General features: G+C 41.5%; 2 protein-coding genes across 23 annotated transcripts in view; one reads left to right on the top strand and one right to left on the bottom strand.

Annotated features, from left to right (window-relative positions):
• Positions 1–9,399, top strand: part of DRC1 (dynein regulatory complex subunit 1) — an 82,308-nt gene extending 72,909 nt beyond the window's left edge. Inside the window, exons 16-18 of the mRNA XM_073625204.1 lie at positions 1,644–1,790; positions 5,802–5,904; positions 9,250–9,399. Coding sequence (XP_073481305.1) covers positions 1,644–1,790; positions 5,802–5,904; positions 9,250–9,312 — 313 coding nt within the window. The 3' untranslated portion in view covers positions 9,313–9,399. The remainder of the gene's footprint in view (positions 1–1,643; positions 1,791–5,801; positions 5,905–9,249) is intronic.
• Positions 9,400–11,782: 2,383 nt separating this feature from the next.
• Positions 11,783–27,575, bottom strand: part of OTOF (otoferlin) — a 500,270-nt gene continuing 484,477 nt past the window's right edge. For 10 of the 22 annotated variants that reach the window (XM_073625193.1, XM_073625192.1, XM_073625182.1 and 7 more), the window contains one exon: positions 11,783–15,037. In XM_073625193.1, the coding sequence (XP_073481294.1) occupies positions 14,851–15,037 (187 nt within the window). In that variant the 3' untranslated portion in view covers positions 11,783–14,850. The other 12 variants (XM_073625194.1, XM_073625184.1, XM_073625183.1 and 9 more) reach the window with 3 other exon arrangements.

The raw sequence follows: 27,575 nt of genomic DNA, 5'->3' as shown, positions 1-27,575 counted from the left end.
AATGGTCCAGGGGCTATAGGATAGGAGTAATGGTCCAGGGGCTATTGGATAGGAGTAATGGTCCGGGGCTATAGGATAGGAGTAATGGTCCAGGGGCTATAGGATAGGAGTAATGGTCCAGGGGCTATAGGATAGGAGTAATGGTCCAGGGGCTATAGGATAGGAGTAATGGTCCAGGGGCTATAGGATAGGAGTAATGGTCCAGGGGCTATAGGATAGGAGTAATGGTCCAGGGGCTATAGGATAGGAGTAATGGTCCGGGGCTATAGGATAGGAGTAATGGTCCAGGGGCTATAGGATAGGAGTAATGGTCCAGGGGCTATAGGATAGGAGTAATGGTCCAGGGGCTATAGGAGAGGAGTAATGGTCCGGGGCTATAGGATAGGAGTAATGGTCCAGGGGCTATAGGATAGGAGTATTGGTCCAGGGGCTATAGGAGAGGAGTAATGGTCCGAGGCTATAGGATAGGAGTAATGGTCCGGGGCTATAGGATAGGAGTAAGTATAATCATACTTTGTTTAAACATTTTTACATTTTTGTTTTTTGTTTTTCTTGTAAGTAGCTGCACAAACGGTGATGTTATTTAACCATCGATCATTTCCATGATCAATTATTTTTATGTACACGTAATAAATTCGATTTGTTTGCATTACCCAAGTGTGTGTTGCCTCAAGTCCCAACAAAGGAGGATTTCCTTTTTTCTTAACCATTATCATCGAAAAGTGAAAGTAAAAGAAAATCCCAAATTTTGGGTTGTCCCTAGAAAAGTAATAGAGGGGAAATCTTCCAATGGGGACACTAGTTCTGGTGACAACCAGGGATTCCCTCACTTTGGAGGGATTTCCTCTCACTTCCTGTTTTGGCTGTGGCCTATTGGCACTGCTCTATCAAAAATAAAATACAAGTTTTGCCTTTAATGACACTTTAAATCTAGTCCTAGTGACCAAATGGGAAGTGAGGAGATCTTCCTATCAGAGAAGTAACTTTGCGTTACTGTTACTTGAAAAAAAACATTTTTTTATCACGATTTGTCTTCTATCTGGAGAGATTTTACACACTGCTTGTCTCAGTGACTGGCCAACCTTATGGCTAGAGTTGTAGAACTCCAGACAAAACTTTTTTTTGTTTTGGTTGTGTGGGGAAGGGTTGGAGCCTCTGTCAGATTTTTATTGATAACTGGCTTGGGCGATATCCAGATGTCACAGTTATATAAATGTGTAATAATAATAACATTAGAGTGTAAGCTCTTCTGGTGCAGAGACTGATTTGACTGGCTTGGTTTTCTCTGTACAGCACTGCAGAGTTTGTCAGCGCTATATAAATGCATAATAATATTGTGTGACTGTGGTGGGACATTAGAGTGTAAGCTCTTCTGGTGCAGAGACTGGTGTAACTGGCTTGGTGTTCTCTGTACAGCACTGCAGTATATGTCAGTGCTATATAAATGAATAATAATAGTGTGTGACTGTGATGGGACATTAGGATGTAAGCTCTTCTGGTCCAGAGACTGATATAAATGATTCTGCGTGCAGTTCTATGCACAGCTACTGTATATAAATATATACTTGCAATGCTCTGTGTAAAGTTATATGGAGCTGTATAAAAAGGTGAATTAACTAAAAATGTTCTAAATTGCATTTCAGAGAAAAGCTCTCCCATATGAGACAGGACAGGGCAGAAGGCAGAGACAGCAGTGAGGATGCTGCCTACTGGGAGGCGTTTGCACACGTCATCCCCGAGTCCCGACTCAAAGTGTGGGATGCCCTGGAGTCCGCCATGGAGAAATACCAGTAAGTCTGGTGACTAGTAATGATAGGTTGCAGTCCTGTCACTGACTTTGCATCAGCTGGTAATGCAAATGTTTTATATTACCAGATTTATTTAAGAAGGCAACCAATCATCTTCTTTGTCAATCTTCAATTGTACTGACTGGTAAAAGATTAAATAACAAGTCCCCTCACATTTAATATTTCAGTTTTTAGTGGATGCAGAATAGTTTAAAGTAGAATTCCATGTTTGATTTGACATTAAATAGTTTGTTTGGGTCAAGCTGGCTCAAACTATTTCCAATACATAGACATGTGGCTTGAGCGCTGTAATGTACTGTACTATAGTAGCAATTACTACATACAGTAAGCGGCAAAATAGTCCAGCAGCTAGTGTATAGGTGCCTTTTGTCTGCTGCCAGAATCAAAATAGCATCGGTCTGAGTGCTTCTCAGCCATTCAGAGCAATCCTTGTATTTTTATCTATGAGTATTAGGCTTCCTGTGATTGGCAGAGGTGGAAATTGTGACCCTGCCTCACTATCTTGGCCAATCAAAGGAAGCCTTGTATTCATTTATAAATTTACAAGGCTTCTCTAAATTGCAAAAAAGCATTCAGCCCAACTTTATTTAATTCTTGAAGCAGATGGGACGTCGCCTGTACTGCTGCAGGAACACAGCGGAGCTTACTGCATGTAGGTTATGCCACTACAATCCATTACAGCACATACAGAAATAGCCTAGTTATGTAAAAGAAAGTTTTAGTTTGGACCATTTTTTCCAAAACCAAACATTTAAAGTTAAATTAACCACTTCCCATCCAGGCCAATTCTGACATTTCTCTCCTACATGTACAAAATTACATAGAACCCCCAAACATTATATATGTTTTTTTTAGCAAAGACCCTAGAGAATACAATAGCAGTTGTGGCATCTTTTTATCTCGCACGGTATTTGCGCAGCAATTTTTCGAACATGTTTTTTTGGGGGAAAAAAAACAGTTTCATGCTTAAAAAAAAAACAAAACATTAAAGTTAGGACAATTTTTTTGCATAATGTGAAAGATGAAGTTACGCCAAATAAATAGATACCTAACATGTCACGTTTCAAAACTGCACACGCTCATGGAATGGCGCCAAACTTCGGTACTTAAAAATCCCCATAGGTGATGTTTTAAAAGTTTTTAGTGGTTACATGTTTTGAGTTACAGAGGAGGTCTAGGTCTAGAATTATTGCTCTCGCTCTAACGTTCGTGGCAATACCTCACATGTGTGGTTTGAACACCGTTTACATATGTGGGCGGGACTTATGTATGTGTTCACTTCTGCGTGCGAGCACACAGGGACAGGGGCGCTTTAAATTTTTTATTATTGTTAATTTTACTTTTCTTTTGTTAGTTTGACACTTTCAAAAAAAAAAAAAAAATTTGATCACCTTTATTCCTATTACAAGGAATGTAAACATCCTTGTAATAGGAATATGGCATGATCGGTCCTCTTTACAGTGAGATATGGGGTCAGTAAGACCCCACATCTCACCTCTAGGCTGGGAAGCCTGAAATTAAAAAAGAAAAAAAAAACGATCTCGGCTTCCCAGCTGAGGCGGCTCCATTTGTTTGAATGCAGAGGCTGGGCGTGATGTCATAACATCGCGCCCGGCCTCCGAACGAACATAGAGACTTCGGCGACCATCTGGTCCGCCAGAAATCTCTGATCACCATCCGGGGCCGGCGGATCCTGTCTCTGACTCACTGATGGAAGCTGTGAGTCTGTAGAAGCCTGGAGGGTGGAGGGGGGGGAGACGTCCCCTCTCGCTGGCCGTAAGAACAATCAAGCGGCGGAACAGCCGCTATGATCGTTCTTATGGTGTAGGGAATCACCAGCTGAAAAAGCCGATATCTGCATATATCTGTAGCTGCAGGCATCATTCATTTATACCCACTCAAAGTCCATGATGTCATATGACGTACCTTGGTCAGGAAGTAGTTAAACCCATATTTCTAGATTAACCACAGGAGAGTGTATTCTGTCTCTTGAGGACTTTTGGTGAGATCTCTATACTGAATTCTGGCTCTGCTGTGTCTATTATGAGGGGCTTCCACCATCCCTGCCGGATTTTGTTTTATTTTAAATTAAGGAGAATATAACAGGAGGGACACACGAAAGTGAACAGGAACATCCAAAACTCCCAGGTGGACAGGAACAGAGTTGTGGATTGCGGTAGGGAGATCTCACTGTTGGAGCATCCGAGACGTATCAGAAGTGCAAGACTCATTGATCGCACCAGACTGTGTGTAAAATTCAATATCACTGATGCCTAAAATGTGATTGGTTGTCATGAGTAAATTAGCCTTATTTACATGTGATATACTGGATACAGGTGGCCACTGTAGGGATTAACATTAACACTTCTGCAGAATAAATACATCAAAATATTGAACACATTTTCTTTTTTGTGTATTTTACATTTACCACTTAAGGTATTTCGCTACAGTTCTGTGGACCACTTGCCTACCAGTCACATACCTGGTACGTTATCGTTCTTCAAGTGGTTGTAGGGGGATGATGCCTTCGGCTGCAGGCGTCATGCCGGTACCGTTTTTTAGAGCACGTGGTCAGTTCTCTTGTAATAGCAATCGAAGTGGCTAACTAGCCGCTCAATTGCTATTACAAGCAGCAAAAGGGGGCGTTCCCCCTCCAGCCACCTTCTGCGGCTTGCTTGGGCTCTTCCGTCCCACCAGATGACCCATGCGTGCTGGCTGGCTGGTCATCCAGATCAGCTTTAATTGTACTTTAACTCATTTTCTCACTCTTTTACTACTAGGTTTAGAGTAAAATATGTGGTGCTTCTGAGTATTGGGAAGTATGTGACTCATTACACTTCCTTCCACATTAAAGCACTGGTTCTTGGTGGATGACCACCGAGGCACCTTAATTGTCACATGGGGGTAGGAAGAGACTTGGCCCTGAGTAAGCTCTGACTAGTTTGACTTGGAGATTACTTAAGGCTTCTTCTCACTGCCCATGAAAGAAGCAGCGGGGAGCACAGGGTAGGTAGGTATTGTACATGCTGTTTCTTAGGCTGGCTGTAAAACAAACCTGTTGCTTTTTCTATCTTTTCTATCTTTTCCTATCTTCAGATATCTCTGTACAATTTTCAGTTAGAGAGTGACGGTGACACTGTTAAGTATCTTTATTTTGCATATTCTTGAATATTTTTATCTTTTAACACTGGGAAAAAGCATTGTAATTTCTTTTCAATTCTCGTAACATCCAGGAAAAACAAAATAAAAATTGTACAAAAAAAATTGGAACATCCTAAAAATATTTAAAAACCAAAACTGACGCCCAAACAATTATAGTTTTCTTTTATGCCGCGTACACACGGTCGGACTGTTCGTCTACAAAAGTCCGACGGACGCCGACGGACCAAAGCTGGCTGACAATATGATTGTGTGTGGGCTTCCCCGGACTTTCAGCGGACTTTTTCAGCCGCAAATCTGACGGACTTTAGATTTGAAACATGCTTCAAATCTTTACGTCGTAACTACGCCGGACACAGAAATCCGCTCGTCTGTATGCTAGTCCGACGGACAAAAACCGACGCTAGGGCAGCTATTGGCTACTGGCTATCAACTTCCTTTTTTTAGTCCGGTGTACGTCATCACATACGAATCCGTCGGAGTTTTGTGTGATCGTATGTAGGCAAGTCCGTTCGTTAGAAAGTCTGCCGCAAGTCCGCCAAAAGTCCGTTGATAGTCTGTCGGACGGGCTGTCGGACTTTTGTAGCCGAAAAGTCAGGACCATGTGTACGCGGCATTACAATGGATCTTTCCTCCATCAATCACACTTTTAGGAATAGACTTGATTTGTTTGATTTATGAGTTCCGGCCTGTGAAGATATCTCACAGCAGAGCCGCTGCTTATGTTTCTGTTTGTACTATTTATAATTTTTCACTGTGATTTGTTATTATTTTCCAAGTGCAGTTTTTGTGTTGGTACAATAAATTTGATCCGAAATTCACTCTGTGTTTTAGTGATGTTCTGACAAATCGAGGACAGCTTATCTCTGAAACTTCAGCGCTGAGACAGCAGAATGGAGAGCTGAGGATGTTGTTACATCAGTACCTCAACTCCAAGGTAAGAAATGTCACTTTGATTCATTTAAAGCGGGGGGCGGGGGGGGCCGGCTCAGCAACCTGTAGATTTTGATCTACCATTAGATCTCGGACAGGTGACTGGTAGATCGCAGTCTGGGCTTGCTGACACGCCATTCCAGAGCATCAATCAGAGTGCAATGCAGAGGGACTGCTTGTATAGTGGGAGCTGTAGTAGGGAGCAAGAGCCGCATAAGCTGGTGCCTCCACTGTAGTGCCGGCTCCTGTCCCATGTGGAGTACCAACTGCACTCCACCCCTTATCCCAGCTGGCGTTTTCCAGAGTGCCAGCAGCAGGAAAGAAGAAGTCCTCAGGTCAGTGTGAAGCAATACACTGGGCAAAATAGCAACGTTGTTCTGATTTCTCACCACCTGCTTTAACCCCTTGGACCCCGCAGAAGCATGCAGTTGCAGGGCGCTTGCAGAAGTGCCCCATTTACTTGAATGGGTCACGATTGGCAGGCAGTATCACCCACCAAAAGGGGGCCTAATTCCTACTGCGGCAATGTGTACACCAAAGGAGGTACGGATTGGGAGTGGTAAAACCATGACTCAACCACAGAGTTTTAGCACCAGCACCCCCCTTTATGTTTGAACGAGCCCAAGGGTGCCGCTGCCAAATGCAACTAAGGGCTCATTCACAAGTGCAGCAGTAACTGCTGCTCCTCTGAAAAGCGACCAAGTTTGTATGACAGGTGGTGAGGAGGCGATATGTTGCCTCTTCACCATCCACGATTGCTGTGTGTCAGGTGGCGACACTGGGCCCGGTGATCTTTGACTTCTCCCATGTTGTTCAGGTGGATCTCCACCTCTTTAAGGTTGCCTACCCCTGGATTAAAGTCTCCATCACACCTTCTAATTTTTGCATTAGCCATTTTTTTCTTGATGAAATATATGTTTATGGGTGGTCTTTATAAGTGTCCTGTGCCTTATATCTGATGCAGGTTTTTATATATTTTTAATAATATTAACCTGACATAAACTTGTACCACAGTGCCAAGCTCCACATTAGTGCTCATCATTGGCCAATCACACAGCCTCCCTGATGTAGCTGAGGGCTGTATTCCCATTGTCACCCTCCCAGCCTCTTGCTTATAAGGGAGATCTATGTAAGAAAGCTTGTCTCCTGGTTAGAGGTAAAAAGGGCCTCAATGAAATCCCCTTAGACACATATGCCCCTGGACACAGAGACAAGAGATAGAACTGCTTTGTGTCTTGTATCTGTGTGTGGCTCTCAGGGCAGCCTCCCGATGTCCTCTCATAGAGCTGAGGCTGACAGCGGGAGCACATACACAGGGGAGCTCTGCACTTACAGGGATCTGACACTCCCGGAAGAGTGAAGAAAAAGTAGCAAATTCTTTTAATATTTATTATTACCTACTGCTGATAATAATTTCATTTAAAAATGAAGGCTGGTGAAAGGGTCCTTTAAGGCCAAAATCCACATTTACAAGTCATTGGGTGTGAAAGTGGTTCTAAAGGCAAACGTTTTTTCGCCTAATGCATTCTCTGCATTAAAGTGGATGTAAACCTGATTCATAAAATTTAAGCTGGGCACATATATCTGTAGTGTTTTCTTATCTCTCTTCAAAGTACAATGTCCTGTGTCTTTCGCCTGCTTCGTTCTTCTGTTATCCATATGATCATTTCTGACACATGAGATAAAACCAGACTGAAATTTGTGTCATGGGAGGTAGCTATAAATAGATTAACAGAGAACTGAACAGCTCTGCCTATGTGGAGAGGGGGTGTGTGCCTTTCCTCCAATCCGCTGTCTTGGCTGTATGCCCAGGCTTCACACTCAGTGCTGAACAGGAAGAGAAAATCTGTAACGCCATGTGAACTTTCTAAATAATATATAAAGCTGAAGACTGCAGATATACATGTTAATACTAGGCAGGGAGATTTGTTTCATCTCTGTGTATCATCGGAGGTTGTTCACTTCACTGGGTATATGTGAGGGTTTACATCCACTTTAAAATAGTTGTATACCCACTTTTTTCATTTTTACCTACAAGTAAGCCTATAATAAGGTTTACCTGTAGGTAAAATGACTTTGCATGCAGCCACTGACGTCAGCGGTGCATACGCTGTTAATAACCGGCTGAAGGTCCGGCAGACGCTGCCGGACCTTGCTGGGAAGAAGACTCCCGCGCGCATGCCGGAGCCGCGATACCAGGAAGACACGCCGGTCCTTGGCGTGGACCGCTCCTGCGATATGGGGACCTCCGTTGTAAGGTGAGTATTTCATAATGAGCTAGTATGCAGTGCATACTAGCTCATTATGCCTTTGCCTTACAGGGTTTTGTTTTTTTTTTTGAGGTTATACAACCGCTTTAAGGTCAAAAATGTCCCAGTACGTGTATCACCACCTCACCCCCCCTTAAATACTTACCTGAGCCCGATGTGTATCCTGCGCTGTGCCCGTCTGCAGCAGCTCTGTCCTTCTCTCCCCTCATCTCACAGGAGGCTCCTGCTGCTGTTAATCAAATCCTGTGAGGAGGGAGCAGGTGGCAATGCTGAGCTATGCTGTGTGTGTCTAAAGATGCACATGGCCTGGCTTGGGATCGAGCTACACAGGTGACACACTCAGAAAAGGAGGAGCCTGGGGCACCAGCAGGGGACCCCAGAGGAGGAGGTTTGGGGCCACCCTGTGCAACACCATTGCACAGAGCAGGAAAGTATGACATGTTTGTTATTTTAAGAAAAAAAGCACCTTTGCAATCACTTGAATGATGTGCTGCAAGTCCTGCATAGGAATTAAAGACCAAATCATTGATAAAATGCAGAAATCATCAGACCTGGGCTTGTGGTAACATTTGCTGTAGTATATGCATGACAGATATTACTGAGACCTGGATTTAACATTAAACAATGGGAAATTCCAATCCAGTGATGAGTCGACTTGCTAAATGGTTGCCTTATAAATATCAGTAGGGGTCTGTAAGGACAGTCACCTCATCATTTGCTGGCTGCAGAAAAATATTTAACTGTATAGGATTATAGGAAGTCCCTATGGATGAACACTAAATAGAAATTGAAGGTAATAGGGTTTTTTTTATTTCACAAAACAGTAAAATTAAAATAGACCTATAATATCATATTTCTAGATCACATATTACATTCATAGAATAAAAGTGCAAAATTCCCTACGCTCCGGCAGTGGACTGTCCCTCGGCACCCTCATGTCCATTGCAGGGCCTTTAGAACCACTTTGCATTGTTTGTATTCCTTGCTGGTACACCAGAGTAATGTGATCCCCCTGTCAAACCTTCTGACTTTATATTATGTCAGATCACTCATATTGTCCTGTTTGTTTCCATTTAAAGATCAACACAGAGCTTGAGATCCCTCCGACGCAGATAATGAAGGTGGATTTCGGTCAGAGTTGAGTCACCAGGAAGTAAATTTATCATTTGTGTAAAAAGAAAAACTACAATAAACTTAGTTTTTTGTTTGTGTCTGTGAAGGTTCTCAATTTATTCTGGTCATGCTATACATAGTTAGTTGTATTCAACTGGTCTTGTTCTTTAATGTGGAATGCATTTTACATTTCATCTCATTAGCATACTTGGTAGCTTCCTCAGTTCCAAAGAATGGCAGGAATAAACCACAGCATTCATAAGTACACTCAACAAATGTCCAACATTGGAGGGCAAACTCTGCAGGCCAGAGCTCCGCAGTCTTTCTACATGTAATGGAGTAAGGACATTCTTTCAAGGACAGCGAGGGCCACATCATGGACAGAGAGAACATTTGGTTATCAAGAGGCATGAGAGAGACTATCTATGTCATACTGGAACAATTATCCCTAAGCAGGAGTGGGGGCCTTCAACGCCATCTGTCACCTATTTGAAATGCTGTTTTAACATCTCTACCCTGGTGATTTGATAACTCACAACTTCAGAACAGGATGGTTTCACAACCCTTCACCCTGCACCATTCTGTTTTTGGACAATCGGCATCTGCCTTGACACATTTGCAACAAGGTGACTGAGTCTCTTGTGTGACTAAAAAAGGTGGGGGTATATCTTGACACTCATTAGAGCCAGGGAAGCTACTTGGATGAGCAACAAAATGACTTCAACATTACAGAACAAGTCCAGTTGAACATTAATTACTATCAGGTATCTTTTCATTTGCCTTTATCAGTAAAGTCACTAATTGGGCTAAGGACTTGGTCACTGTGTTATGATGGCATTTTAGGGCTTGGTTACCCCAGTCTTACCTTTCTTTTGCAGTCTGGTACATAGTTCTACGCTTCTTTTAGCCCGCGTTCACATTGGGTCAAATCGCATGCAAATCGACGGCTCTTATTTTCAATGGAACTGTCCAAATCAGTGTGGCGCCACACTGATTCCCAAAAGTAGTTCCTGTACTACCTGCGACTTCGGGGGGGCGATTTAAATAGACATCTGTGTATGAACCCGCACAGATGTCTGTCAAATCGCCCCCGAAGTTGGACTGCATTGCCGGTTTGAAATCTTGCGAGTTCAGCTGAACTTGCATGATTTCTAACTCGCATCAGTGTGAACCTAGTCTTAGTCTTAAATTGTATAAAACCTCCTAGGGAACAGATCCGTTTAATACTAATGTGCTTTTATTAAATATTTAGTACATAAAAACTGCCTTTACAATAAACAGTACATATACACACAAACACATGAACACGTGATTTAGGCAGGCTGTCCTAGTAAGTGAATATATACAATATGCATTTCTTAGCTTCTGTTAGTTCTGGTCTCTGATTCCATTAGCAAACAGGACTTTATGTTAACCTTATGTAATCTTAACTTTATCTTTATTTTATATTCATTTATATACCTATACATGTCTAACTGCTTTTGTCTGCATAGTTCATAGTTCTCTCTAGAAAAAAAAAAAAGGTATGGACTTTTAGATCTTCATTTAAAATGTTAGGAATACAGATGTACAGTTTAAAGATCCAAAATGTCTCCTAATGTAAGAGCCTTTGAAATCTTAAATTTTTAAAAAGTGTTATGCGATACTTCCTATCCCAAACTTCTTCATTTTAATCAGACTTATACTGTTCCAAAAAGAGTCTCGGGGAACACTAAGGGGTTATTTTACTAAAACTGGAGAGTGCAAAACCTGCTGCAGCCTTGCATAGAAACAAACTGGCTTCCATTTTTTTTTTTTTTTGTCAAAGCTTAATTGAGCAAGCTGAAGTTAGAAGCTGATTGGCTACCATGCACAGCTGAACCAGATTTTGCACTCTCCAATTTTAGTTAATTTAACCCCAAAGACTTTTTAGACAACAGTTTCCAGACTTGTGGTAAACAGTATAGTGAAGGCCCTTTTCTGCTCCTGCATAACTTTGCCCCTGTGCACAAAGCCAGCTCCATATAGACATGTCTTGCTGGGTTTGGTGAAAAGGAACTTGAGTAGCCTTCACAGAGCCCTGACCAAAAGCCAGGTGGCTGAACACCAGTTGTGAGCCAGGTCTTCTTGTTTAACAAAATCCACACAGACATACTCCAAACTCTTATGGAAAGACATTTCAGAAGGTTGGAGGCTGTTCTAGCTTTGAGGGGAGAGACTCAACATTAATACCTATGGTGTTGGAATAGGATGTCCAACAAGCTCACATGGGTGTGATTTTCATGTGTCAGATTTTTGCCATACAGTGTATTTTATTCTTGCAGGTGAATTTTCCTTATTTTACACCACTAAGAATGCATATAAGCGAAACTCTCTCGTGATTTCATAATGACTATGGCAGGAGTGGCAGACCATAAACACTGTCAGGGAGATCTTGCCTGATAGTCCTATAAAAATGAAATGGTTGGACTACAAGACACTATTAACAATCTAGGCATAAAAATAAACAGAATCGCCACCTTTTGTTTTCAAATATGTTCCTTTAATCCAATGTCAATGAGTGAAATTGTTAATACAAAACACAGGCTAGAAAAATAATCATATACAGAACACAGTTTCTCTCTCAATATTAAATCTCTGTATTCCAATAATGGACCTATATGACGCCTTGATTACATCATTAACTGTAAACATCACAGTCATCTAAGTGGGTACTTAGATGACAAACCTTAAATGAGGTACTGTGTATTTTACTCCATTCAGTGTTGCACTATAGAGACTAGTTAGGCTACTCTGGGGCATCTAGGTAGGTTACAGGTCACACCGATGAGCTGTACCTTGACTGCCCCTGGTGGAGATGAAAAAGTTGTTTAGAAATGGGGCTTCATGCCAGTCATAGAATTTACAAGACCTATGCATGTATGGAGGTTATAAACTGAATTTGAAGATAGCGTACTATAGAGCTCAAGTTTATGAGGTGAGAGGGCCCAAAAAATAGATCCTCTCCCCTATTTACTACCAGTATTAAGATGATAACACGCATTTAAACGAACTCGATAAACCAGTTGTTTTGATTTTTCAGTCATATCTTCAAAATATTCAAACCATACTTGGGCATTTTCTATATACCCTTACACGCTGCTAAATAGCTGGATCTACTCAATTGATCCTTGAACTTTGCCAGTCCAAAAAATGACTTAAAGTAAACCTGCACTCCATTTTAACGGTGGTAAATTCCTGCCTATGATGCCACTACAAGATTTTTGCTACTACATTTAGTACCCGGAAAAGCCTCTTCTTTGCTTCTCTTTGATTTAGTGTCTTTTTGTTACTGGGACCTAATTTTCCCCCACAAACCCTGCTAGCTGCCATTCCACGATCCAGTCTCGTTGAACAGTGTAGTTTATGTATAGCTTTTGCAAGGATATAACAGCTGATCATTTTTTAATATTGTGTCAGACCACGTATTTAGATTAATTTTATATATTCATATACAGTATGTTTATAGCTAGGGAGACCTCTAACCCCTGAAACTTGTTGGCTTATCTTGTGAACTACAAATCAAACTGAATTCTGGACTCACATAAGTGGAATGGCGCTCCTAATTAGTTTTTTCTTTCATCTTTATCCCCGTAAGGACCAACTATAGATGGCCTATAACCAGCAGAGCTGCCTGTCAACCTCCGATAAACACACAGGAATACATAGAAGCCCCACTCTTCTAAATTTGGCAATAATATTGGACTCTGTGACCAGTAAAAGCATTCTAATTTGCCAGCAGAGCTTAGTCAGATAAAGTCATGCCCCAGTTATAAAGTGAAACGAAATCATAGAGGGGCACAGAAACATTTCTGGCTAATGAAGGTAGTAGCAGGCTTCTTGTAGTGTCTGCTTTATGGTAGACATTTTACGTTTCCAAATTTACAATGGACTATATGTTGAATTTGGTTAGGCAAGCCAATGAGTCTGTTTGTTAAGCTATCGTTATAATACACATTTATCTACTGGCCGATTTGTTTGTTGACCAGATGTCAGTAAGTATAAGCTAGGTAACAGCAGAGCACAGAGAATGGCAACAGCTGGCCAAGGGGTCTATAGATCTCCTTTAAAAACTGAAATCTAAATTTCTAGACTGTAATCTGCAGAGAATTATCAGACAAAATGAGGTTAGGCTCTGTGTGCTTCCAGTCTCCACAGAAAAAAAAGAACTGCATGTTTAAATGAATTGCAATTCTACAGTCTTGTTTATTTGCAGACTTTGGATGTTCTTGTAGCTCTTTTTAAGCAACCATTGCTCCAGCAATAGAAGACACCGAAAACATACCTCTCTGTTGGGCGGCTATTTCAAACTCCACGGTCTTCGAACAGTACAGCCTCGGGCAAAGTCTTTACTTTTTAACACTTATGGGAATCTGGACTGTCTGTGAATGCGAATATGTAAAATGTGCCTTCTGCCCATGAAGCATGAAAGCCCAACTTGGATAGAATATTAAATAGAGCCTCTGATGGGTTTTAGTAACTACTGTCTGTGTGCCAGTAGAAATGATCTCCCCTCCTTCCCTTTTGCTGATGGCAAGGTGCCAGTCACAGTGGTAGTGGACCCTCCACGCTGCTAAATGAGTGTAGACCCTAAAGGTGGCCAGTGCTCAGATTTAAAGCAGCCTCTCAGTATTCACACATGCACCCGCATGCAGTGATGGGATTTTTTTGAGTTCTACACCCAGGTTGCAGATAGCTTCACCAGAATTGCAAAAGCCGAAAAAAAAATGAGATGTAGTACAGAATTGAGAGTTGAGATTGTGGTCAAATAGGTCTGGACAGGAGGCAAACAGGGGTTTCCCATTAACAGGTATCAGAAACTGGAACAGAAGTTGCAAGAACAGGCCTGGGAACATAATTCCAGAAAGGTCTTTGCTTTGACAATTCTCAATTGCAGTGAGCAAGTTTAAATTGCTTTTATGTCGTATGACATGATTGAAAATCTCTCCATTGGGAACACCTGCTCAGGTTCTAATTCAGGGGTCTCAAACTAACGGCCCTCCAGCTGTTGTGAAACTACAAGTCCCATGAGGCATTGCAAGGATGACAGTTACAAGCATGACTCCCACAGGCAGAAGCATGATGGGAATTTTAGTTCTGCAACAGCTGGAGGGCCACCAGTTTGAGACCCCTGTTCTAATTGCTCTCATTTTCTTGATTTCCCAGTGATGCCCATTCCCCAAATGTGAATTCTTTCTGTTACAGAAACAAGAAGTGAGGAAAAATGTCTCCAATGCATTCACAGTCATTAGCATAGATTTTATAGAAGTTCGAATTCTTCTTTATTTCTCCCTTATCCAAATGTAGCTGCAGTTGGGCTAAAATGATGGACTTACCATTCTGAAAAATATCAACGATGCATCTTTGGTCTCTAAAAGGTGTTCTTCACCATCTCTTAAAATTTTTTCTACAACTGACAATACTAAGGTGGGAAACAGGATAACCAGTTGTGGTTGCCTGTGGTAGCAAATAATAGAGCTGGATTGGCATAATCAGCACCTTTTCAATATAGTTGGTTACATCTAGCATGTCTGTCCTCAGTGTTCAATTCATCTACCAGGATTTATTAATCTCTGGTTGAGCACCCCTGGTAACGTGTACAAAGACAAGGCCAAAAACGCCAACAGCATGCAGGTCAACAACAGACCAAAGACATGCCACTTGTAATTCCTCCACACTAGTACGCACACTATACGCAGCGGGTTCAGCAGCCACGTCAGACTAGTATTAGGACGACTGGACGATGGATGGAGTCACCATTTTATTGTAACAAACAAGGCAAATAACAGCCACAACAACAAACACAAAAATAGACAAAACAAAAAGAAAAGAAAAAGAAAATAACAACAAATTATATTTCACACAATAAAACTTATAAATAAAATTCTTTACAACATACACAAACTCAAATTAGTGCAAGGCAGGGAGGTACTTCCCTATATCATAAAGAAGGAAGAAAGTAACAATGAAATAAACAGAGGCATGATGGTGGAAAAAAAAAAACACTGCTAGAAATGTCATGATATCACACCTTAAATGCAAACAATGGTGAACGATGTGTGGATTGAGAGACTTTACCCTGTGCTCTGTAATGGATATTGTGCTTTGATCATCACTGAATGCATGGGGTTTATTGCATTGTGTTTCATGTCAAATAATTTTGCATATCCCCTGTTCTTGAAGTTGCAACTTGTCTGCATGAGTAGAATGAAAAATATTGAGACTGTATAGAAGGCCTTGGTGCTCAACCCTTTTGGGATACTGAAACCTATTCTATTTTTGAGATCCATGGATTGCAAGCTTTCAATTTTTTTTGCAGTTTTGGAACACATACGACAATGAAACTTAAAGAACAGTTCCAGTTATGGATTTGTTTACATAGTTACATTGGACCAGCTTGGATCTAAGTAACTAGGCATATACAGTACCTGTTGGATCCCTCTAGAAGCTGGAAATCACTGTAGTAGGCACCACTACTCCAGAGATCTCCACCAGCTTCTGGGTCCCATCCCAAGCAGCTGCACTGTTGAGCTTTAATAGGGGGTTGGCTGTTTGGAATGGGTGCCATTTAGAGAATGCTTTGCTCAATGATTGCAAAGCGTTCTCTGTTTGAAATAGGAGAGGCGGGGTGGGGACATCATGCTCTCCAACCTTGTCCAAAGCTGGACCAATGTAACTATGCAAAAAATGCCATACCTGGAATTCTTCTTAAAGGTTTCAGAGCAACAATCCTCCAATATGAGGGGCCCAATGAAAGTGGTTGAGAATTACTGGTTTATTAAATCTTAACTGCCAGTTTTCCTTTAAGTGAAATATGAAAGACCTAGACCTTGTTAAGATAAAATATGCAGCTCTTGCTACAATACTCACCTTCTCTCCAGTTGTAGACTTATCGCTCTAGGCGCCCAGTGTCTTTAAACCAGATTCCTGCGAGCGGACAGTGTCAATGACCTGCCCCCTGGAGGCATGTCACCAGGTCACAATGACCTCACAGGAGAATGTTGTAGAGACTGGCGACACATCATGATGTGGTGCCTCTCTCTATGGCTTTTAGGAAGAGCACATCGCTAAAGGAAGAGGACCTGTGATGTTACACTACTGTACCAAAGACTGCTGGAAAATAGTTATGTTTACAAATGTATTAAAAATAAAACGTGCAGGGGGGCTGGAGGGTAGGGGGGTGTAGTTGGACTTTAATAATAGGATGTAAGTTGTGAGGCTGTTAGCTGTAAAATTTTACTGAGAAAATTGTGCTTTAGGTATATATAATTAAAAGTGCCTTAAAATCATATCCACAAGACCAACTGGAACCTGCCAGAAGTATTTTAAATATATTATTATTACTATTATTATTACTACTACTATTATTATTGTTATTACTATTTGCTTTCCAGTTATTATACTGGAATAATTGATACCTTAAGGCTCAGATTAATTGATCATTTTGTCAAAATGATAAATAGTAAACCCAACTGGAAATGAATGATGTTCATTTGTGCACAGAAAACGTTCAATTTTGGGGGAATAAAAAAAGAACTACAAAGAGTATTCTTGAATTACAGATTTCAAAACAACATAACATTCTGATAACCGTCTCTTAAAATAAAACCCTTGGGGTACCCATACACAAGCAAAAATTGGACATATGGATCGATTCTAGTTGTTTTGGAAGACTGGCTGTCTATGGGTTTGCAAAGATCAGATCTGAATATAATAATAATTTTACACGTTTTGTTTGCTTGATTGTGCTTGGTCATGTGAGGGGCTGAAGATAAGCTGTTGATCCATTCTATGAGGATACATTTTCCTTCAAAAGATATATTTGCAACTGATTGGAACTTATTTAACAATTTCCCACTGGATATTTGAAAGTGGATATCATTAAAACATGACCCACTGTTTCACTGCCCACCCCACTTGTTTAAACCCATGAAAGGCACTAGAACAATAAAATACTATTTTAGGCTGTAGAGACTTCGTATCTGAGATTCCATAGCTAACTGGACATGTGGCCAAACCTATTTGCCTGTGTGTTCTCTGTCAAGGAGAAGGTCAACCAATGATATTGCACTTGAGCTGAGGGATTCTAGAGCAGCCATTTCTAGAGTCAAGCAGATTGTGGTTTCTGCTACCATTTATGGGTTTTAGAGAGTGGGATTGGTTGGGGAGTGAATTAACTCAGTATGATTGGTTGTGGTATCTTGAGGTGTTTGGTTTAAATTGAAAAATAGGGAAGATGTCCACTTCAGTGTATTTAAAAGTGTCCCCTTCCCACTTTAAGGATTTAGAATCGGGAATACTGGCAAGTGGGGAAAAATATCCAGTTCCTGCAGTTATGAGTAAATTTGCATGACTCTAAAACCATATCAACTAATATCCCTGTCTGGCTCTCTATCAACTATGAAACTATAATCCTCGTCATGCCCTACTAGCCAAGAAATCATGAGGATAATCTCAAAACTACTAGCATTTGAATAATAAAGCAAGCCTAAGTGTCCTACTCTTTGAACAAGGCTCATAAAACCATATTTTGTCTTAACTGAAAGGTCCCTGTATTGCATTATGGAATCCTAACCAACATTTACATCTTTACCCCTTGTATACCTTTGGTCAGCGTTAAAGAGACAGTCGCAGATTGGAAAATTCTGCTGGTCTTGGTTTGGTTAGTGTTATGCCTTGTGTTGGGCAAAAATGTGCATAAATTCAGTGAAGGTCTAACCTATATAAATCTCACCAAAGAGAATTGTTCTAGATTTGAATGTTCTGTAAATAATCCAGGTTATTATCTAAAAAGAAGCAAGCTTTTGTTGCTAAAGGAAAAAAAACTGTTATAGGCCAACCATGAAGCCTCATCTTTTTCGGCAAATGTTAGCTTTTCCCCCTTTCAGTCACTTCTCAGTAGAAACAAATAAACAAAAATTCACACAGGAAATGTTTTGCTGAAACCCATCACAATACTATACAGTCTATGATGGAAAGGACAAACGTTTTGAGCAAGGATAGGCACTGCAGAGTCTTTTCTTCTTGGGCTTCTCTTCATGCTCCCAGCAACTTCTTGACCATGTAGCCTGGCATGCTGTACAGGAAGAGTGCCACCATCGCCAGTAGCAGCAAGGCCAAGACGATCTTAATGATGAGCCACTTGTAGCGATTACAGATGAGGTACTTGATGGACTTAAGCGGGTTAAGGAACCAAATGAAGGATGTGTCGGGCCGACTGTCCAAGGTGACAAGAACCAAGCAATGTGGGCAGCAAAGATGGAGGACAGGAGAGAAATAGTTGTGGTTAGTAGAAACATATTAGCAGTGATGTCTCTGAAAGGTAAAATTAGTTTGTTATTTCAACAAAAACATGCAGAGGGAGGGCTAGCAGAGGTAAAAGAGAAGGTGAGGATTAGCCCCCACAGTCTTCCTGATTTGTTTTAGACTTCAGTGGAACACAGCTGATGTCACCCTTCATGGTACTATTAAAACATTACACCCAAATTCTGGTCTGTGATTACGTCTTCTGGTGGAGTCACTAATAGCCATTTTCTTCCTGAGCTTACCAGTGGACTTTTATTTTTTTTGCTAGTGATGAATAGACAAGGATCTAAAGCTTCCTTCAGATATATTATGGACATGATGGAACAATCTAACAGCCCAAAGATCTCTCCATTAACATACAGAAATGAATTGGCCAACTACTGTATGCATTCAGGAGGAAATCTTTAGGCGCAGTTCAAAATCATTATTGATCTGCAAGGGTCATCCAACCCAGGCAATCAATTCTTCATCCAGGAGATGTCTGGGAAGTTAAAGAAGTGCCCACACACATACTATCATCTCTCAATCCAACTGGATTGGGTGATCATTTTATGTTGGTAGATACCTTTTCAGTGAACGTTTGCTTTACTGTTTGCCACATTCCTCAGCAGTACTTGCCTACTTAGCTTTCACTTCCCCATCACTCTGTTTAGTTGGCAGGAGTGAGGAAAGGAAGCTCTGTGTAATGTATGAGTCACTATAATTGTAAGTTGCATAGACCTGAGAACTCTAACTCTCTGTCTACATGTGACAGCACAGGGCCAGTCATTAAGCACAAGTAATGACACATGACAGGAGGTGTAAGTCATTTTCTTTGCTCATATTAGTTATATGGAGGGGGGGAGAAGGAGTATGTGCTGCTAAGATGGGGACTATTAAAGAGAACCTGTTGTTTTCTTTCCTGAAAGAAATATCTCAGATTTTTATAACCTTCAAAGGTAAGAAATACTCTAATTTCGAGAAAGCTGGTTTTGCTTTCAAATTGTACTACTGCCATTCTAATATATCCAGTCATAAGAATATCCTATAAAATGGGTTTGCTGTACAGCAATCGTAAGCTTGTTTAAAAATGTTTCTCTATCTTAAATGTAATGAAATTTTCACTGTCTGGATCTAACATTGAACACCAATAAATGAACACTATGAATATCTCGAGGCTCAGATAATTTGGTGCTATATAAAAAGCTAAATGGCAAGTAACAGGCTCTGCAAATACTATTCACTGTCTTCCTAGGAAGTGGTGTTTAACTTTCTATGCATACCTAAACTGCCATGGCAAAAGTCCTTTGAGGTCTTACTTGATACCCCGGCTAACCTATTTGTTCTCACTGGCTTGTGTCAGAAGCCAATGGAAGGTAATGGGGTATTTTTCTACTGCTTCTCAGTGGCATTTATTATAACTAAATGGAAAGCAAGTGAGTATTCTTCTATTGATTCCCACTGGGTTGTATCAGCCGCCAATGAAGGATAACTTGAGTATTCTGCAATGGCTACCTATTGGCTTGTATCAGAAGCTAATGGAAGGCATGGGAGTATCCTTCTACTGCTTCTCACTAGCATTTATTAGAAGCCAAAAGAAGGTAAAGAAGTATTCTTCTTTGGCTTCCCATTAGCGTGTATCAGAAGCCAAAGGAAGGTAAACAACAATTTTGCAATGGTCAGTTAGAGATGAGATGGTAAGTATCCTTCTACTGCTTCTCACTGGCATTTATTAGAAGCCAACAGAAGGTAAAGGAGCATTCTTCTATGGCTTCCCATTAGTGTGTATCAGAAGCCAATGGAAGGTAAAGGAGTATTTTACAATGGCTACTTATTGGCTTTTATCAGATGCCAGTGGAAGGCACAGGAGTATTCTTCTACTGCCGTTCATTGGCATTTATCTGATAGCAATAGAAGATAATCCAGTATTCTTTTATTGCTTCTCATTGGTGTGTATCAGAAGCCAATGGCAAATAAGGAAGTATTCTGCAATGGCTATTAACTGACTTGTATCAGAAGCCAATGGAATGTAAGAGAGTATGCTTCTAATGCTTCTCATTGGCCTTTATCAGAAGTTAATAGAAGGTAAGGGAGTACACTTCTATTGCTTTCCCACTGATCTGTATCAGAAGCCAAAGGAAGGTAAGGGATTACTTTGACATGGCTACATATTGGCTTGTATCAGTAGCCAATGAAAAGTATGGGAGTATTCTGCAATGGCAACCTATTGGCTTGTACCCACAGTTAGGAGCTATGGGTAGAAATGATAATGTACATATCAGAGAGTTCATTTTACATTATGTCAGTTAGAGATGAATTGTAATCACATGCTAAGTATGTTAAGCTTATGGTGTTGTACATTTTACCTTCAAATACACTATCACTTTACCCATTCAGGTGTTACTCTCATCCTGGCTTCACATTTTTACCAAGAGATCTACAATACCTCCCTGAATTGAGGGGTAAGCGCTGCCTACCCATCTTTCTCTGTCCAATGCAAATACTGACTTTTGTGACTAACCAGGTAATTGTGAGCATCATTTAATAGCTAAAATAGCTGGCAGCTTCACTTTAAACATAAAGAAGAGACCTCCTGCCTAGTAGTCCTGCATAGTTATTGTGCTTTTCTACACTGACTGTTGTGGACAAGTCTTCTTGTTAGCACAATACTTACAGAATATTTCATTCCTACATCCATAAGCTCCCTAAGGGCCCTACTAGTTATTTTTTTATTCTGAATGCGTATTCTAGTCCTTCCCCAAGCCAACAGGTCCTGTTTTCTAAATTACCCCATATGAAACAGGTGTAGTAGTTACTAACACCAGCTATGCTGATTGTAATACCAGCCCAGGATCAACTCATAGATCCTGGAAGCATGACCCGTTGAGGGATCTTGAGGATGGCAGTGGAGAAACACTGGTGTAGGGGGCTCTGCTGGTGAGATCTTTCCTCTCGAGTTCCCAGTTCCACACATCTGCTGCAACCATTACAAGGGAGTCCCACTTTCCCTATTTAGATCTTAGTTAATTTTATATTGAGGAGAACGTGTCAGAAAGAATGGGACTAACTCTTTGGTAAGTGTCTACAGACAAGGTACGCAGAAAAAGAAGATGTAGCCAATGGACAGATAGCCAGCCCACCAGACACTTACTACAACCAGAACATCACTTTTGGGTGGACTGACCCTTTAAAGCTGAATTCCAGGCAAACGACTTTTCAATTTTATATATGGGAGCTGCCAAAAGATTTTATTTCTGCCCATTCAGTTGTGAGATTAATACGGCTCTGCCTTACAGCACAGCTCTATCTCACAGGACAGGAAACCCTTACTGCTGCAGGGCTCTTGTAGGGCTGTGCTGTATGCCTCTTGTACTCCCCACCCCAAACCTGTGATTAGACAGTGAAAGGAAAAGCAATAGAGTGATTGATGAGCTCTTCTCTAATCTCTCCTCCTTCCAGCATGCTCTTTGTTAGCACATGAGAACTGCAGAATAACTGATTAGCTACCTGTGCTGCTACTTCCTCTCTCAGCCTGAGCTCTGCTGCATAGCAAGAGCAAGTCAAATTGAGGTAGATTCAGGTAAATTTATTGATGAATTTGTGAATACAAAGCTTCATTATTTTGTGTCTTTTATATCTGCCTGGAGTTCAGCTTTGATCGTTAGCACTGTGAAAGTCGGAATGACAGAAAAAAAGTGAAAAATAAATGGTGGAAACCTGATTTAGAGAATGACAGTGAGATAGGAGAGGACAGTACCATGGCAGACCCTCCTCAGGCTCCGAGGATCTTCTTCACTAGGTATCCAGGCATAGAGTAAAGGAACAGGCCCACCATAAGGAGAAGGAGGATGAGGATGAGGATTTTCAGAATCAGCCAGCGGTAAGTATGCCAGATAAAGTAGCGGATAGACTTCAGGGGGTTGAGAAACCAAAGGAAGCTTGTGTCTGGCCGGCTGGTGAAGGGAGGAGGAGGAAATCAGAAGACAGGCAACCCAAAAATAAAGGGAGGAGAGTAATGAGAAAGTCAACCTAGGGTTACATGTGTGAGTGAGAGAATGTTTGCATGCATGACACTTTCTATTCTTCTGCCAGAGGAGTTAAAAGCTGCAATTAGACTTTTTTTTGTTTGATATGAGCTTGTTGTCGGAAATTCCGACTGTGTGTAGGCTCCATCGGACATTTGTTGTCGGAATTTCTGACAAAAATTTGAGAGCTGGTTCTCAAATTTTCCAACAACAAAATCCGTTGTCGGAAATTCCGATCGTGTGTACATAATTCCAACGCACAAAATTCCACGCATGCTCGGAATCAAGCAGAGGAGCCGCACTGGCTTTTGAACTTCATTTTTCTCGGCTCGTCATACGCGTTGTACTTCACCGCGTTCTTGACGTACGGAATTTCCGAGAACATTTGTGCAACCGTGTGTATGTAAGACAAGTTTGAGCCAACATCAGTCGGAAATAAATCCAGGATTTTGTTGTCGGAATGTCCGATCGTGTGTACAGGGCATAAGTATATGTAAACACCTTAAGGTCCATAGACTGGCCACATTTTCACTTTAAAGTGTAACTGACATCCTTACTGATTTTTTATATCATGAATGCAACCTATCAGGTCACTATAAACTAATACCACTGATGTGAGGTTCCTTTTGACAAGGCAAAAAAAGATGTCTGACAAAATACAGTGAACTCCAATGCCACGTACACACGAACGGACTGTCCGACAGAAAAAGTTGTATATACTGATCGTGTGTAGGCCTTATCGAAATTTTTTTTTCGAAAAATCTGAGGGACCTAGAAATGGAACATGTTCTAAATCTATCCGACGGACCCAATTCCTATCGGGAAAACCAATCGTCTGTATGCTGGTCCAACGGACCAAAAAAGATGCATGCTCTGAAGCAAGTACGAGACGGAAGCTATTGGCTACTGGCTATTGAACTTCCTTTTACTAGTCCCATCTCTATGTTCTCCGTCACCGCGTTCTGGACGGTCGGACTTTGGGTTGACCGTGTGTAGGCAAGACCGCTTGAATGGAATTCCGTCGGAGTTCCGTCAGAGTTTATTGCGACGGCTAAACCGGTCATGTATACGCAGCATTAGACACCTTATATTAATAGTATAGTTGCCAGCTGCCCATAAATTGTAGAGTCTGGGCCAGGTGTTGGTCATTGTAAATTCTCTGATTCTCAGTGCTCACTTATAGTGATGAGCAGTGAATCTGCCTACCGGAACTGAACCAAGGCAGATTCGTTCATCACATACCTTACTCAAAGTTTTGTGAACTTTGTGGCAAACTTTCTTGATGGTGGGTGGCAAATCTAATTACTCAATTCTGGCCATTTGTAGGCATAATAAGCAAGTTATTGTCAATCAAAAGGCACGGGGAGCCTGCCACTGCTATGGGGGATGTACCAATGCCAAATAAATTTAAAAAAAGACAGTATCCCTCCATAACTTCACATACAGACAATATGTCTGCTGTGAGCCCAACCTTTTATAGTGAGCGGAGGGGGATGGGTTATACATTGCTTCCAATCATTAGCTCTTGTGACTTAGATGTCTAGGGAAAAGGCTATGCACTGCATTATGGGTTCTTCCTTTTTCCTGGCAGCAAACCTGCAAACTTTTCAAGTCAAAGGTTTGCAATTTGTGAACCTGGTAAAACACGAGGAACCTCATCCCTATTGACCAATTACAAAAAACCTTCCTTTTATGCGACTGTTGCCATTTTAATCTATGAAGCTCTATGCATCAGTGCATTGCATTTTTGATGGTGGCTGGGAGCTGTCAGTGATAGTTCAGTCAGTGTGCTGGGAGCGTGCAGCAAGTATATATATATATATATATATGTGTGTGGCAGCCCAAATTAAGGTCCATGCCATGCATGCAGTAGTCTCAAGGCTTTTGGATGTCTACACAATGGAGGATTTTACAGGTAAATAACATGCCTAAAACGTGTTACATGCACATATAATCTTATGGGAAGATTTTTGTTGAAATGAATGGTCAGACAACAGGGTCTCTTTAAGCCCAAGCAACACAAAGGCCATTGAGGCACTCATTAAGAGATGCTTAGTCAGGCTTGGAGTCTGGCCCCTAGTAAAAAGTGAAGCTAGTTTCAGAAAGGCACACAGAGGAGAGTTTATTGTCTGGTGTATATATATATATATATATATATATGAATGCTGTCCACAAGGTTTAGGAGTGTTTCTTTGGGAATGTTTGACCATTCTTCCAGAAGTGCATTTGTGAGGTCAGGCACTGATGTGGACAAGAAGGCCTGGCTTGAAATCTCCACTCTAATTAATCACAAAGGTGTTCAATCAGGATGAGGTAAGACCAGTCAAGTTCCTCCACCCCAAACTTGCTCATCTATGTCTTTATGGACCTTGCTTTGTGCACTAGTCTAAATCATTTGGTGGAGGGGGGATTATGGTGTTGGGTTGTTTTTTAGGGGTTGGGCCTGGCCCCTTAGTTCCAGTGAAAGGAACTCTTAAGGGGTAAGCATACCAAGACATTTTGGACAATTTCATGCTCCCAACTTTGTGGGAACAGTTTGGGGATGGCCCCTTCCTGTTCCAACATGACTGCGCACCAGTGCACAAAGCAAGGTCCATAAAGACATGGATGAGCGAGTTTGGGGCGGAGGAACTTGACTGGCCTGCACACAGACTGACCTCAACCTGATAGAACACCTTTGGCATGAATTAGAGTGGAGACTTCAACCAGGCCTTCTTGTCCACATCGGTGCCAGACCTCACAAATGCACTTCTGGAAGAATGGTCAAACATTCCCATAGACACATTCCTAAACCTTGTGGACAGCATGCCAAAAGAGTTGAAACTGTTATAGCTGCAAAGGGTGGGCCTACGGACTTAGACTGGGATGCCATTAAAGTTCATGTGCGTGTAAAGGCAGGCGTCCCAATACTTTTGGTAATATAGTGTGGATAGATAGATAGATAGATAGATAGATAGATAGATAGATAGATAGATAGATAGATAGATACACACACTGAGCAAAATTATAAACGCGACACTTTTGCCCCTATTTATCATGAGCTGAACTCAAAGATCTATGACTTTTTCACAAGGCCTATTTCTCTCAAATATTGTTCACAAATCTGTCTAAATCTGTGTTAGTGAGCACTTCTCATTTGCTGAGATAATCCATCCACCTCACAGGTGTGGCATATCAAGATGTTGATTAGACAGCATGATTATTGCACAGGTGTGCCTTAGGCTGGCCACAATTAAAGGCCACTCTAAAATGTGCAGTTTTACTGTTTTCGGGGGGTCGGGGGGTTCGAAAACCAGTCAGTATCTGGTGTGACCACCATTTGCCTCACACAGTGCAGCACATCTCCTTCTCATAGAGTTGATCAGGTTGTTGATTGTGGCCTGTGGAATGTTGGTCCATTCCTCTTCTATGGCTGTGCGAAGTTGCTGGATATTGGCAGGAAATGGAACACGCTGTTGTATACGCCGATCCAGAGCATCCCAAACATGCTCAATGGGTGACATGTCCAGTGAGTATGCTGGTCATGCAAGAACCGGGATGTTTTCAGTTTCCAGGAATTGTGTACAGATTCTTGCAACATGGGGCCTTGCATTATCATGCTGCAACATGAGGTGATGGTCGTGGATGAATGGCACAACAATGGGCCTCAGGATCTCGTCATGGTATCTCTTTGCAATCAAAATGCCATCAATAAAATACACCTGTGTTAGTTGTCCATAGCATACACCTGCTTATACCATAACCCCACCACCACTATGGGCCACTCGATCCACAACATTGATGTCAGCAAACCGCTAACCCACACAACGCCATACATGATGTCTGCCATCTGCCCTGTACAGTGAAAGCCAGGATTTATCTGTGAAGAGAACACCTCTCCAAAGTGCCAGACGCCATCAAATGTGAACATTTGCCCACTCAAGTCGGTTACAACGACGAACTGCAGTTAGGTCAGGACCCCGATGGGGACAACGAGCATGCAGATGAGCTTCCCTGAGATGGTTTCTGAGAGTTTGTGCATAATTTCTTTGGTTATGCAAACCGATTGTTGCAGCAGCTCTCTGGGTGGCTGGTCTCATCTTGGAGGTGAAGATGCTGGATGTGGAGGTCCTGGGCTGGTGTGGTTACACGTGGTCTGCGGTTGTGAGGCCAGTTGGATGTACTGCCAAATTCTCTGAAACGCCTTTGGAGATGGCTTATGGTAGAGAAATGAAAATTCAATTCAAGGGCAACAGCTCCGGTGGACATTCCTGCAGTCAGCATGCCAATTGCACGTTCCCTCAAAACTTGCAACATCTGTGGCATTGTGCTGTGTGATAAAACTGCACATTTTAGAGTGGCCTTTTATTGTGGCCAGCCTAAGGCACACCTGTGCAATAATCATGCTGTCTAATCAGCATCTTGATATGCCACATCTGTGAGGTGGATGGATTATCTCAGCAAAGGAGAAGTGCTCACTAACACAGATTTAGACAGATTTGCGAACAATATTTGAGAGAAATAGGCCTTTTGTGTACATAGAAAAAGATGTAGATCTTTGAGTTCAGCTCATGATAAATAGGGGCAAACACAAAAGTGTTGCGTTTATAATTTTGCTCAGTGTATATATACTGGTATATACACACATATACAGCTATAAGGATGTGGTACAGGAGTGCCTAGGCACACTCACATACTAGGAAGTACACTGCTATTTTTCAGGAGGAATTCCAGACAAAATGACAATTTTTCGGGTACTGCTTAGGTACAATCAACACTTCTACATGTTCCCATAACACACCAAATCTTTAGTTTTTGAGTTCAAGTCCACTATAAAGATATTTTTGAGCAGTGACTATTTCCTGCACTTCTACTATACTGTATATTACCCGGTTGATTGCTGCAGAGAGGGATTTGGTAGCTTCCGCTTTGCACGGGATGTCAAACCTTCCCTGTGTCAGAGCGATATCTTCCACCCATGTCAC

This window comes from Aquarana catesbeiana, linkage group LG04 (genome assembly GCF_042186555.1).
Source record: "Aquarana catesbeiana isolate 2022-GZ linkage group LG04, ASM4218655v1, whole genome shotgun sequence".
Classification (NCBI taxonomy): Eukaryota; Metazoa; Chordata; class Amphibia; order Anura; family Ranidae; genus Aquarana; species Aquarana catesbeiana.
The sequence above is the reverse complement of the archived record's forward strand: the minus strand, read 5'-3'. Positions and strand labels throughout refer to the sequence as shown.